General features: G+C 40.2%; 1 protein-coding gene across 1 annotated transcript in view; it reads right to left on the bottom strand.

Moving 5' to 3' along the window:
* Window positions 1–205: 205 nt before the first annotated feature.
* The window catches only part of RYK (receptor like tyrosine kinase), a gene marked incomplete at its 5' end in the record, with an annotated part of 66,866 nt that continues 51,506 nt past the window's right edge, over window positions 206–15,565 (bottom strand). The window contains 5 exons of the mRNA XM_085311939.1: window positions 206–1,303; window positions 2,202–2,338; window positions 10,107–10,266; window positions 12,974–13,083; window positions 14,875–15,007. Of these exons, the coding sequence (XP_085168065.1) occupies window positions 1,192–1,303; window positions 2,202–2,338; window positions 10,107–10,266; window positions 12,974–13,083; window positions 14,875–15,007 (652 nt within the window). The remainder of the gene's footprint in view (window positions 1,304–2,201; window positions 2,339–10,106; window positions 10,267–12,973; window positions 13,084–14,874; window positions 15,008–15,565) is intronic.

Here is a 15,565-nt window from a genome sequence, read left to right on the forward strand (position 1 = left end):
TTAATATTCAATTCAAAATAACTTGAGGTGGAATGGAAATTTGTGATAAAGAAGATGTCAGGACAATATATTAAGTCTGAGACTAGTTATGCAGAGATGGAAGCAATCCTTCTTGTCTTCATGCCAACTCCACCCCAATGACAATAAATAACCTGTACATTTAATACATAGGTCAATGTGAGGGACCAAGCTTTCACATTAGGTGTAATAGAAAAACATTCTTTACTCTGCCAAGTGTCTTTACAAATATATATTTATATATTTAAGCCCATTTCAGGCCAAAAAAGCCCATAAAAACAACCAGTACCTTTTCGAAAAGAGAAATTGCAATCCAGAAATCTGAGGTGAAAGACTCCTGCGTAAGGCTGCTTTGGCGCTTCTCTGAAGGCCTCTGTTTAGCACATAGAACCATCTTAAATCACATCAGCCTTTTGTCTACAAGGAGAGGCGCTATTTTTCCCCACCTTCACCACTCTCTGTATGAGGTAAACTGGAATCACTTTTACATAATCACTTACTGCTTTAAAAAGAGGATATTGCGTCTTGAAGACCAGCTTTTCCAAAAACTGTTCATGAAAGAGTTTTTTTTTTTTTAAAAAAAAAAAAAAAAAAAAAAAGAAAGATGTTTGTGGATCCAACCACAATGTGCTGTTGTCTCAAAATAGAAAAAACTTGATACTAAAAAGCTATTCCAGATACATACAAGAACAAACACTAGAGCTGGTCATAAAGATTCATTTCTAAAATTTTTTTACAAAGCAGGGAAAGTTTTCTGCAGTACGTTTTTTTGCATTAATCTCCCCTATCCTCATTTTCCTACCAGCTCCATATACCCTTAAAAAAGTGTCTGCTGTAACAGTGCAAAGTCCATCCAAATCTTGTGTTCAGATTCACTATCACTACACTTAAAAAACAAAAACAAAAACAAAAAACAAACAAACAAACAAAAAACCCTGCTGGCATCTTGATTTAACTTAGCAAAAGTGATATCTAGAAAATATTCAACATCAAGAGGTCTTACAAAAAAATTCAGACTACTAAAGCACTCTAAGGCACAATGTTTTGGAAGAAGTGCTTTCTCCCTTTGGTGTTGCTTTATACACATCACGTGTGTGAGTCCAAGTGATGCATGGAGCTGGAAACGTATGCCTTCTCTTCTCCCAATTACTGAATTCAATCTTCTCTGGAGTTTCAGACGTAGGCTCCCAACGCTGCATGAAATTCAGTTAGACATTGTACCAGCTGCTGAAACTTGGGTCTTTCTTCAGGATCTAGGGCCCAACAGCAGGCCATCACAGCAAACCTGCAGCACAAAGGTAAGTGGAAGACATAAAGAGCATACACCAGGCAACTAAAGCCCCAAACTTGAAAGTGAAAAACATTTGCCACTAGAAAACTTGCTGACCAAAGACAGAGAAAGAAGGAAAGAGAGAAGGAACTCTCTTCTGATATGCTATCCTGAACAACTCTTTCAGAAGACAGAGAGCTGGAATGATCAATAAACGTGCTACGACTGGAGATGCTGATTTGATTTAGTACACAATATGTCAAAAATAATCTAGGAGGAAACAATACATAATTCAACAGAAACGGAAGCATTTTCAAAGTATAGTTTAAAGCGCTTCTGTGGTAGGTTTAAAGAAAGGACAATTGGAAGAACATGTGAGGCAGAAGGTAGTGCCTGTGTTCTTGCATTGTCCTGTATCTCTTAAGATTCTGAAGATCCATTCTCAAGTGTTGCTATCTGAATTCCAATTCACACAATATTTCTTCCTTTATTCTTCCCAAGATGACTGAAATTACTTCTACCTATAAAGTTAATGGCTTCTTCTCTGTAGTTCCACAAAAAATAAGCTGGATTAAAAAAAAACAAATCAAAACAAACAAACAGAAAAACCCACCCTTGCCTCCTTCCTCCCATCCTGCTAATTATTCCCATCTCACCCCTGTTCCAGACTAAAAAGAAGAGCTAGGTGACGATTATCTGAAACTTAGCAACACCAAAAAGACAATTTTAGCTTATGCGATTTCCTTAATGAAGGTCACAGTGAAGCCACACAAATACTCACGATAGGGTCAGTGTAAAGGCAGAACAAATGGGCAGGGGGAACACAGACATAGCTCTTTCATTGATAATGTTGCCTTAGTAAGCTGGTTACAAAAATAGACACTTTCCTCTCCCTCAGTAAGCAAGCACTTACAGTTCATCAGGGCAGTTGATTGGCTGAGCAATTCTGTATCCATCCTTTAGATAAGCAGCCATCTCAAAGGGATCAATATCGACATATGGAGTCTGTCCTAAAGTCATCAGCTCCCACAGAGTTACTCCAAAGGCCCACTAAAAAGAAATTGTGTGCATCACCATGTTAATAGCTCACACAAGACTGAGCTCCTTCAGACATTGCACAAAATTAGTCTTGAACACTCAAAACAGTTCTATATGCAGAGTAAGAAAGTTTTACATAAATGCAGCATACATCCAACTTCAAGTAAAAGAACTGTTAAGAAATGGAGAACATGTTTTAAGATGAATTAAAATAGGAAGCTTAGTGTACTAAGGTTTTAAGTGCTAAAAAATCATTTAGTGTATTTTACCAGTCTGACATTTCTAAACACTTAACAGAGCTAAGAAACACTAGCTTTTTTCAAAAAAAATAACATTTTAATATTGCATTATAATTCTTCAAAACACTATAAAAAATCCTCAAGAAAGGTTCAAGAAATTCGAAAGTTCAGAGGAGCAGACTGTATCAAACTATCCTTTTTCTAAATCGAAGTTATATGTACTAATACACTCAGAAGTAGGACTCCCAAGAAAAACAAAGATTCAATCTAAGTAAATCTGAGAGCTGGATGAGCGCTCAACACATTGTTCAGCTGACATCCCTGCTAGAAGTTGAAAAAAGATGAAAAATAGAAGTATCACTTCAAGCACAAGCACTGTGCAAGTAAAATGATTTAACAGCTTCTATCAAGAGTCCAAACTGACACAACAGAAGATGCTGATAGTGTATGGTGATGATTCACAGCTTAAATTACAAGTGCTGCGACCATCATGGTATACTAAAAATTGGCAGTACTGCCTTCTGTGCAAGCATTAGATTCATCAATATAAAGGCTTTTTGGGGGAAGGGGTGGGAGGCAACTAAGGGATGTTGCCAGTGGGCACCAATGAGAAGCTCAGAGCTAAAGAACAGCAGTGGCACTAGTTAAGCCCCCTTCTGAACAGCCATCTGTTAGCAGTGTGGAAAGGCAGAGAAAAGATATCCTTTTTATTTTTGCCAGATAAATGAGACAGACAATATTGCACCTAGAATACCAAAATAAAAGGCACTTCAAGCAAAGTTACTTTAAGAATATAGCTATTTTTAATTCCAGAAGCAACTGCACGTAAATGACAAAAATGAACGGAGCTTCATATACATGGTGGCAGGGGAGGAGGGGGATGCAGAGTAAAAATTCACCAGGAACCATGTTTTGTTTTTCCGTCCTTCAGCTGACTAACATAACTTGGCAGTGGAGGAACACATTAGAAGTCTTTCAAGTCAGCAAAACGACAGGAAAGAAATTCATCCAAAAAGCAAGCCTAAAACACATGCTAGATGCATTTTAACAGACAATAACTAAAATATTTTTTACAGATTTCATCACTGACAAGTTACATGCAAATGACAATTAGATTTGTTCTGAATGAGCAGATAAAAATATATTCCTACATATTTACAAGGAGTCTCTAGCTAAACATAAAAATTACATTTAGGGTAGATAATGCTTTCTATGCCCAGAGAAAGAGTTCATTTTTGCAAGTTATAAAACTCAAATAGCTATGTATAAAAATTAAGAGACGTGATCTGCTTATTAGAAACTGAGCTGTGATTATCTCTATACAAAACAGAAATTTTGCATTCCAGCTGGGTTCCTTTGTCTGACAGTAACAAGTAAAGATAAAGAGCACAGAATCTACATTATCTTCAAACTTGCTTACCTTTTCCTCAGATTCACCTATTAGACAGCCTTTAGCCTAAAGGCACCTTCATCACTGTAATTCTTACTCCTGAGAATAACCCTCTAACTCCATCAATGCCAGGAAAGCCAGTAACCCCTGCTGATTATTTTCAGTTTGATAAAATGAGTCTTTGAAGACAAGCGAAATTTAACTCCCATAGAAGATGTCCAATGGCAGAATTTAGACCAGAGAGTACCACATCTAAGTGACGAGCAGTGATGGTACAAGGCTTTTTTCCATTGCATATTATATTTGAAGTTGAATGTTTAGCATTTCCTCTAAGATACACAATTTTGTCTTAAAATTGTCTGGAACGTATGGTTAATCACATGAGACTGAGGTGCATTCGTCCTACTAAAATTCTACATTTCACAGTGTTACATGTTTATTTGGACTTATTTCAAAATCCAATGTTCACAAATAATGAATACTTTAATATTCTAAGTTAAAAGAGATAAGAAGAAATCAATATACTAATTGATCTCATTTAGTATTATAAAACATACTTTTATAACTAGCTTTTATTTCTTGTTCTGTCTTTAATTTTGTTACGACAGAAACATCTTTTCCAGCAAGTGCAGAAGTATTCCTTGACAGAGCTGACACCTTTCTCTTTCACCTCCTTAACTTGCACACTGGTACAGAAACCACGACAATGAGGAAAAAAAAAAAACAAAAAACAAAAAACAGACAGCTTCATTCATGCAAGAGATGTACAAACACAACTAGAATTTTTCAGAAGTTCTCTAAATAATTACATTTTAAGAAGTTACAATCTCTGAACATAGGAACATTAAGGCAAACATCATTACAAAAGAGAATCCCCTCATAGCAGGAAAAGTTTAGATGGATAAGTGCTTCATCATTAATTAGTGCTCAAATTCCTACAGGTTTATCTTCAAAGACAACATCCTAAAAGCACAGTTCATTCTAAGGAACAGGAAGTCCATCAAGCACGGTAGAAGGCTAGCATTGATATTTTGATTAAGCTCAGACACTAAAAAGTCAGGAAGCAGGAGATGGTTACTTGAGAGGAATATATTGATACTGCCTAATTGTATAGGGATGGAGATCAGAAAACTAAAGCTCAGAAGAGTTAAAACTATCAAGCAATGTGAAGGGCTTCTTTAAGTTCATCATCAAGGCTAAGGAAAACATAGGCTTAAGGTTCAATAGGGCAGTGGAGCTAATAAACAAGGACATGAAAAAGGCTGAGGTATCCAATGGTTTCCTGGTCTCTGTTTCTCCTGAGAAAGTTTGCCCTTTGGCTTGTGAGGTCCCTGACTTACTAGCGGAGTGTGAGAGACTGAGACTGCACCCACAGTAGAGAACAGAGTTAGGGTGTGCTTAAGCCAACTGGACATGCACAAGTCTATTTGAACAGACCAGATGCATGCAAGGGTACTGAGGGAGCAAGCCAAAGTCATTGCAGTGTTGCTCTCTATCATCTTTGAAAGGTCACAGCAACTGGAAGATGCTCCTGACAACTGGAAAAAAGCACCCTGTTCAAGACAGAGGATTCAGGGAACTACAGGTCAGGTAGTCTAATGTCAGCTACCGAGTATGTTATGGAAAAAATTATCCTGCAAGCCATTTCCACGCACACAAACCAAAAGGTGACTAGGAACAGCCAACATGGACTTTATCCAGTGCAAATCATGCCTGACTATCTTCTACAATGAGATGGTCTCAGTGGATACCAGAAGCGGAATGGATGTTCAGCTTGACTTTAGCAAGGCCTTTGACATAATCTTCCACAGCATTCTTATTGCCAGGCTGGTGAGATGATGAAGTAAAGTGGGTAGAAAATTGCCTGGACTGCTGGACTCAAATTGGTGTAATCAGTAATAGTGAGGCTGTGGAGTCTCCTTCTCTGGAGATATTCAAAGCCCACCTGGATGCAACCCTGTCTAACTTGCTCTAGGTGACCCTGCTTGAGCAGGGGGTTTGGACTAGATGATCTCCAGACGTCCCTTCCTACGTTACTGATTCTATGATTCTAACAGAGGCAGCGAACAGATGCAGCAGTTGCGTAGGAGGAGCACAAGTAGGTGCAAGAGGACATCTTTCTTTTTTTTCCAGTCCTAGTAGTGTCCAATTTCACAAACACGGTTATAACTCACTGCAAAGCACATTTGCCTGTAGGTGTTGGAATTGCTACATCAGCTGCAGTGTCAGAAGCTTCAACCCAGACAAGCCTTTGACAACAGATGCTGCCCTGCAGGTCTCAAGCTGCAGGGAGTGCTTGGAGCCTCTCCAGAAAGCCTGGACTGATAGTCAGCCTTCCTGCAAGAGATGTGCTGCTGTTGACAGTTTGTGTCGTCAAGTCAAGGAGTCGCGGGATGAACTCAGCAGACTGCAAAGCATCCGAGAAAGTGAGCAGGAGATAGAGTGTTCTTGGAGACTGCACTGCTCTGGGAGCCCCCAATACCCTGCAGAAGGGGAGCTGCTGGGAGTGCAGAGTGAAATAGTACAGCACAGCACTGTAGAAGAAGGCTGGAAACTAGCTGCTTCTCATAGAAGAAGAAAGGCCCCTACTCCTGTAGACTTGGACTTACAGTTGAAGAACAGATTTAACACCTCCTAGAATGAGGAGGGCCTGGACCTGACTTCAAGGGGAGCAACTGGGCTGTTAAACCACGTGCCTTGCATGAACACTCGGAAGAGGCAACGAGTGGTTGTTGTGGGTGACTCCATGCTATGGTGGACAGAGGCACCTATATGCGACCTGACCCCTCCTCCAGACAGGTTTGCTGCCTGATGGGGCTGCAGGTACAAGATGTCACTGAAAGGCTACCCAGGCTTGTTCACTCATCAGACCACTGCCTTCTGCTGCTCTTTCACGTGGGTGCTAATGATGTGGAGAGCAAGCTGGAAACAATCAAACAAGACTTCAGGGCTTTGGGCATGGTGGTCAAGGGTCTGGGAGTCCAGGTGGTCTTCTCCTTGGTCCTGCCAATTAGGGGGAGAGATGGGAGGAGGAGGAGGAGACAAATTTTCCAAATGAATACCTGGCTGAGCTGCTGGTGTTGGCAACAGGGTTTTGGTTTCTATGATCATGAGACATTGTCTGAAGATCAGCAACTGGTGGGGAGAGATGGATTCACCTTACCAATTGGGGCACACGTGGCCAGCCTGGTAAAGAGGGCTTTAAACTAGGCAGGAAGAGGGAAGGGGGGAGTCACAGAGAGAGGGTAGTCAATAAAACACAACTTGGGTTGGGGGGCCCCCAATGGGTGCATGCAGCTGGGAATGTGCGTGTGGGACATGGCTATGGGAGACCCCCTTGCATCCTTCCTGCAAAACCTGTGTGTATGACTACCTCTCCAAAATGCCTCTACACCAATGCACACAGCATGGGGAATAAACAGGAGGAACTGGAGATCTGTGTGCAGTTGCAGGGCCACGATCTCATTGCAATTATGGAGACATGGTGAGATAGCTCGCATGACTGGAACGCTGTCGTGGATGGCTATGTGCTTTTTAGGAAAGACAGGCCAGGAAGGCGAGGTGGTGGTGGTGTTCTTTATGTGAGAGAGCAACTAGGATGCATCGGGCTCTGCCTAGGACTGGAGGAGGCGGCAGTCGAGAGCTTATGGGTGAAGATCAAAGGGCAGGCTAATGTGGGGGACACTGCTGTGAGCGTCTACTACAGATAGAGGCTTCACTGCTAAGGGCAGCCCTCAAGAATCCCAGAGCCTGGAGACGAGGAAAGGAAGATTTTGCTTTGGTTCAGGAGGATAGGACTAGAGATCTTCTGGGCAAGCTTGACATCCACAGATCCATGGGGCCCGATGGGATGCACCCACGAGTATGGAGGGAGCTGATGGATGTTATTGCAAGACCACTCTCCATCATCTTTGAAAGGTCCTGGAGAACTGGAGAGGTGCCTGAGGACTGGAAGAAAGCCAGCGTCACTCCAGTCTTCCAAAAGGGCAAGAAGGTTGACTCAGGCAACTCTAGGCCGGACAGCCTCACCTCCGTCCCTGCAAACGTGATGGAACAGCTCATCCTGGATGTCATCTCCAGACATATGGAGGAAAAGAAGGTGATCAGGAGTAGTCAGCATGGGTTCACCAAGGGGAAAGCCTGCTTAACCAATCCGATAGCCTTCTCTGATGGAACGACTGGCTGCGTAGAAGAGGGGAGAGCAGTGGACATTGGGCAGCTTGGCTTCGGCAAGGCTTTTGACACTCTTTCCCCCAACTTCCTCCTAGATAAGCTCAGGAAGTGTGGGTTAGACGAGTGGACAGTGAGGTGGATTGAGACCTGGCTGAAAGGCAGAGCTCCGAGGGTTGTCATCAGTAACACAGGGTCTAGTTGGAGGCCTGTGGCTAGTGGCGTCCCCCAGGGCTCCGTACTGCGTCCCATCCTGTTCAACTTCTTCATCAATGACCTGGACAAAGGGACAGAGTGCCTCCTCAGCAAGTTTGCTGATGATACCAAGCTGGGAGGAGTGGCTGACACACCTGAGGGCTGTGCTGCTATACAGCGAGACCTGGAGAGGCTGGAGAGCTGGGTGGAGAGGAGTCCTGAGGTTCCACAAGGGCAAGCGCAGAGTCCTGCACCTAGGGAGAAATAACCCCAGGCACCAGTACAAGCTGGGGGCTGACCTGCTGAAGAGCAGCTCTGCAGAGAAAGACCTGGGAGTGCTGGTGGATGACAAGTTGACTATGAGCCAGCAATGTGCCCTTGTGGCCAGGAAGGCCGATGGTCTCCTGGGCTGCATTTGGAAGAGTGTTGCCAGCAGGTCGAGGGAGGTGATCCTGCCGCTCTCCTTAGCCCTGGTGAGGCCTCATCTCGAGTACTGCTTCCTGTTCTGGGCTCCCCAGTACAAAAGAGACATGGAGCTACTGGAGAGAGTCCAGCATAGGGATACAAAGATGATCAGAGGATGGGAGCATCTACCCTATGAGGAAAGGCGGCGAGAGCTAGGCCTGGTTAGCCTGGAGAAGAGAAGACAGAGGGAGGATCTTACCAACGTCTATAAGTACTTGAAGGGAGGGTGTCAAGGGGATGGGGACAAACTCTTTTCAGTTGTCCCATGAGACAGCACAAGAGGCAACGGGCAAAAACTGACCTACAGGAAGTTCCCCCTGAACAGGACGAAGAATTTATTTCACTGTAATAGTGACAGAGCACTGCAAGAGGTTGCCCAGAGAGGTTGTGGAGTCTCCTTCTCTGGAGATATTCAAAGCCCACCTGGATGCAACCCTAACATGCTCTAGATGACCCAGCGGGTCATCAAGTCATCTTGAGCAGCGGGTTTGGACTAGCTGATCTCCACCAGTCCCTTCCAACCTTACTGATACTATGATTCTATGAACTAGCAGCCAGTTACTAGTGGCATTGCTCTGAAATACTTCTTAGCATCTTTATTAACAAGCTGAAAAAATACACTCTCAGGAATTTTGTGGACGATACCAAACTGGGCAGAGTGGTTGATAAGCTGGAGAACTGAGCTTCTACAGAAGGACCTCAAGAAGCTGAGGAAATAGACTAACAGGAACCTTAAAATTCAATAAATGTAAATGCAAAGTCCTGCATCTGGGATGGAATAATGCCAGGGATTATTATTGGCAGGACAGAGATGACTGGTCAGAAAGCAGCTTTGCAGAAAATGACCTGGGGGTCCTGGGGGACAAGTTGAGCATGCATCAGTAGTGTTCCCTTGTAGCAAACAAACAAACAAAAAAACCAAACACTCCCCCCTCCAAAAAAAAAAAAAAAAAAAAAAACCCACTGTGAGATCACATCTGTAATACTGTGTCAGGCTTGGGGCTGCCTAGTACAGGATTAACACTGACAATTTCATTTGTTTACTCCAAATTCAAAGCCACTCTCCTATGTGAGATTGGGGGAAATGTTCAAGAACCATTCATTCAAGGAGGAAGTGTTTGAGAACTAGCACCTGCTTGACATTTAAGCAATCTACCACAAGAATGGCAGCAAGTGTTGGAAGCAGGTATACAGCTGCTTTTCTATATAAGTCATTATTTATTCAATGTCACTACACTCAAATTGCTGGAAAAAAGTTTTAAGAGGAAAAAAGTCAACAAAATACCTTTACAAAAAGAGAACAATAATAAGAAAAACTTACCACATCACTAGCACTGGAAAATTCATTGTTAACCAGACTTTCAAGAGCCATCCATCGAACTGGCCTGTTTTCATTATCTCCAAGGCAATGGTAATCCATAGGAAATAGGTCTCGTGATAGCGCATTGTCTGTAATCTTAACCTGAAGTGCATCATCAATGCTAATTTAAAAGAACAGGAAGTATTTAGCAAACTTGGCATTACAGTTTTTGAGAAAATTTTTATGCTCCACCTTAAGTTTTATATTCAGGACATTATTGGGGAACACTGATCACAATACTAACATTTCAGAGTGTTAGAATTCTTCTAGATTAAGATACGCGTATTCTGTGGTTACTGAATATTATCTAAGAAGTTATTTATTCTGTGTTAACAGATAAGCACTAGAAAAGTCAGAAGTCTTAGATTAAATAAAATTAAACATTTATAAGTGCAGAAAAGTACAGTTAAAGCAAACAAACAACTCCCTTAAGTCATTCATGTTCCCTTGGAGACCTCCTTTCTGATCCATTAAACAAATATTTACCTGTAACACTCCTGTAGCAATGATGATCTAAAGATCTAGTGATATCTTATTAAAGCAACTTGTACCATTTGTGGCCTGAAAGTTTGTCTTTAATCAAACAACATCATTAGCTCTAATAAGATACAATTCGTTCACATAAACACTGCCTCAACAAAAAGAATTCATCCTGATTGTTCTCATATGCAGGATACTAGTTAAATGAAACTGATTTTCAATTGACAAAAGATACTTCAAAAAACACACAAAAGCCCTTAGCAGGCATTTACAGATTAAACTTGCCAACTTTTTTTTTTTTTTTAATTCCTCTGGAATGTTAATCTATGCACTTTTAAATAAATAAAACAACTGACAAAATTCAACATTCCCAAATGTCTGACTCCAGAATATAGTTAAGATGCTGGCTTTAACATCTTGTGAAAATAATACACAACTGATTTTTTTTTTAAAAGATAACATTGTTTGCTGTCTTTTGACTTTGTCAAGTATTTTGTTATTGTGGTGAAAAAATGAAATAGAAATTCTTGATTTGTGTTTTCTGCTTTGTAGATCACCTTATTCAATTGATTTGTACTCACTTTCAATTCTGTCCATTGCCCTCAAAATTTATAGATCGGGAGATTTCCTTATCTAGTCACTCTTAAGATAAACAAATGAAATTCAGAGATGTTCCTAAAGGTCTATAAACAAATATGATACAAAGGATTACTTTCCATTCTAGCTGTGCCTGACCATACTGAAGGCATTTTAAGAGTGGAAGTATTTTCCCCTTAACAAACCTGCAAAGCCTATTGCAATCCTGGATGCCTACATGAAGCTGGCACACAAATACATAGGCCTGATACACTTCATACCAACTCCTCTCAGCCTGTCACTTCACAAAGGTATTGCCAAGAACACACCTGGGAAACAAAGGGGTACATGAACAAAGTACTTCAAAGAACCCTGGCGACCAGTAACCTATTAAAAATCTACAGATAGCCCAAGAACTCTTGAAAGGGTGCACTAATCAGTAGATACTTAACTTATGTCTGAATTTCCTTTGGAGAAGAAAGTGCCAGGTACATTATGAATCATGATTTTTGTTGTTAGCACTCAGGATCACATGCACAGCAGCTCAAAAAGAAGCTAAACTTTGAAGCCCAGAAAGGTAGAGTCAAGCTGTCCGAAGTTCTGACTCGTTGCATGTGAAGAGCATGAGGTAATTAATTCACTGTACTCAAATAACAGCTTGCACATAAGCAGTGCTCCAAGGAAACAACTATGATCTTTATCTGCTATGGTATCACTCCTTTCCCAACATATTAAGTAGAAAGAAAGCAAATAGGAATTAAGAAAAGAGTACCCTAAGGAATGCTATCAGGTTCAGCCTCCTTAAGTAATCCCAAAGCTACGAAAGATTCTGCTATGCTGGCTCAGATGTACATGTTCAAAAGCGTGAAAGATGGCTTCAGTGTGGATTTCACTGCTCCCTCTGTCTCAATGTTTACTACATCAACAGTATTCAATACCAGTGGTGCACATGACTGGTGCTGTAGTTAAACGAATATCAGGGCAAGTGTGAACACTTAAGTGTTTTATAGCCCTTTCTCTTACCCACTTTGGATGCAAGGTCTTGCATTATTGGCTCTTATTGGGACACTTGAAGAACTGGGCTGAAGGTTAGACCTGAGAGAACTAAGTGATTTGTAAAGAGGCATGAGGGACTAAGAACTGTAGGAATAGTGATCCCCAACACAGCTCTGAGGGGCTAGGCAGAGAAGTTGGTCCAAGTTTCAGGAGCAGGATCTGTGCTGAGGTCAGGTAACCGACCTACAGTTCCCTCTTAACTGCTGAAACAGACATTCAGAGCTCTCTAACAGACACCACAAGCATGGTCCTAAGTAGATCATACACTAGAAGTGCACATTGGTAGACTGCAAGCAAAGTTGACAAAAAGTGCAGATAGAAACTTGCCTTTCATCAACTTCAAGGACTGTTAGAGAGCAATCAAAACAAGACCCTAAATTAAAAGGTGGTACAACACGCATCTTCAACAAAAATTATTAAACCACCTGGAGGGAAAAATGCCTTGAGGATCCAAGCAGCGTTTCCAAGGAAGCACTGAAAAAGACTATGGCAAACAAAAAAAAAAAAAAAAAAAAAAAAAAAAAAAAAAAAAAAAAAAAAAGAAGGTGGTAAAAAACTGAAAGAGATAGAAATCAAAGGGCAGCAATGGAGCCAGGAAATCAGTCACTCTTCTTACCTAGACTACTGAGAAAACTGAAGATAAGGGAGCATGCTTCACTTGCTATACCTGTGCAGCAGGCTTTCTGCCTGATGACCGTACCCCATTTAACACTTACACACAGTTTCTAGCAGCCAGGTCTTTATGAATAACTTCCCGTCTGGCCAAATAACTCATTCCACAGGCGATCTGAATAGCCATATGTACAAGATCCTGCTGGGAAATTGCCTACAAGAACACAGAAGAACAGTCATTATAATACTGCAGGGGGAGGCTGAACATCTCCAACTTGCGCCTTCCTCACTGCTAGACAGGTTTTTGTCTGATCAGTGGTCAACATGGGCAAAAAAATTTACCTTCTTATCACACTGTTTCCTGTTTCTCTGAAAACCAATACATTTTCAGCCAGAGCACAAACAGCAGGCCATATTCACACTGATTACAGCTGAAAAGTATTACCACAGGCTATGCTCCATCTGCTTTTACAATTGAAGTCATTCATCCGCGTGCATGTGCTATATATATCTCAAACCCTTGTAGATATCTATACTGCACTTTTCAAATTCTACTGTGCTCCAGAAATTTCAATATGCAAGCGGACACTGTAGTTGCAAGTCTGGGAGTAAAATAAGCCAAACACTGAATTAGAACAATAATATGCAGTTTTTTTGTTCATAAATTGTTAAGGAACAGATTTTATTTCAGAAGACCAAGAAATTTGCTTTGCATGTTTGTAGAAAGGTTCCATCTTAAAATAAATTAAGACATGAAATGTCTCATTTTTTTGGTAGTTAAAGTAGTACAGTCACAGCTTATTATTAAAAAGCAACGAGAGTAATAATATTTTATGACTGACATTTTTTTTTATAGATTTTTCTTTGGAAATTGGTAGCAACTTCTGTTTCACTGAACACAGATAACAAACTGACTTTTTTTTTTATAGATTTTTCTTTGGAAATTGGTAGCAACTTCTGTTTCACTGAACACAGATAACAAACACCTTTACTGTCTAAATTCTTGGAAAAGAGTGCATTGCATAGAAATTTATACCTCAGATTAAGCAACAGAAGAGGTAATCAAAGCTGAAAGAATCTAGCAGCTTATCACAATTTATTGGCTCTCTAGATTAACAAGGACGTAGGTAGGCACTGGTAGCTGGAAATCTGGTACCTCACAGGGACAAATGCTGACCTCCGCAAGCCAGATTTCATTTCGTGTTTGATTTAGCCTAAAGACAAAAGCCAAATCAAGAAGAAGCCGAAGAAAAGTAAAGATAAGGCAATCATAAGAGGGCTAGTTATACTGTACAGACACATCCACATGTAAATATTGTTATTCAGATTTCCTCTTTTTATATTGACTTTACATTTATGGTTTTCATTGCATTTTTAGAAGAATATTGTCATTAATGTTTTTCCTTTCTCACTTTATGAAACAGATGCAGTAGCTTTAATTGAAAACACAGTGAACAGTTACAAACGCTATAGAGCAACCCAGTAGGAAAACCTGCAGAGATCGCTCTCTTTAGTCTCTAAACCTAAATAAATTCAACTGTTTTGCATCAGCAATACCTTAGAAATTTTTTATTAACAAAAGTGCCTTATGTTTAATATAAAACAACTTAATTAAAAACAGCAGTATACTAAGGGACACTATATTAATGACACAGAAATCAAAGTAAATTTAAATTTGTCCATACATAATTCTCCTCTATGTAGTGTAGCTTAAAGCCATGACAACGTTTTTTCCTCTATCTTTAAAATTATATTGTTGTATCAGCTACTACCCTGATCAGAGTTTAAATAAGCCTCATGGCCTCTCAATAGCCGTCATATATGCAGCCAAGAGCATGTACGAATCAAGGTAAATACTTGCTAGGAAACCTGCTTAGCAATTGTTTCATTGTTAAGATAGGAAAGGCGAACATTGCAGCTATTTCTTTTAAGGTGTATACATAAAAGAAACCAAGTCTTCAAAATTAAACCTGAGTGGTCAGGAAGTTAAATTTCTTGAATTTACCTGAGGATTGTTGGCCTCCACCAACTTGCATTGTCGCAAGAAAAGTTTAAGGTTCCCCCAATTCATGTACGGCAGCAGCACCATTGGTTTCTCTCCCTCTTCTATACAGACATGAGTAATAGGTAGCAGATTCCTGGAAGACACAGACAAAGATTCCTAATTTTAAAAAGTTTAAATTTGACAATAATCTTCTTGATCCCTAAACAATCTAACTAAAAATGATTTAATACTGAAGAGAAAGCATTTATCTTCCATTAAGAGATGCAGAACACCAGGCCTCCAAATAACTGAAGTTTTTAATATGTATATACATATATGAAAACCCCCGGACATTTGAATCTTTTCCCATTAGGAAGAAACCCTAAAATTTTTTCACTTGGTCTGAAAGAGATGGAATAAAATTCTATGAATAATGTACCTCTTTAAATGCAACTGTAAATATAAAATACCTTGTTCCATTACATAGTGGCCTTGAAGAAAAATGGCAAAACAACAAAAAATGCTTAATTTTGTTCCAATGAAAATTCCAGTATAAAAATACTTAGTTTTGAATCAGCTTAATATTCAATTGCACCTTCAATGCAAAAGTATCTCATAGGAGTTTTAATACAGATGTTTCATTCCTCTTCATGGGCCAGGTAATTCCCATACTGCGTTGCTTATAAACGTCTTCCAATAGTATCAAACATAA

The sequence above is a fragment of the Rhea americana genome, unplaced genomic scaffold (genome assembly GCF_003343005.1).
Source record: "Rhea americana isolate MKP2758 unplaced genomic scaffold, rheAme1 scaffold_352, whole genome shotgun sequence".
Classification (NCBI taxonomy): Eukaryota; Metazoa; Chordata; class Aves; order Rheiformes; family Rheidae; genus Rhea; species Rhea americana.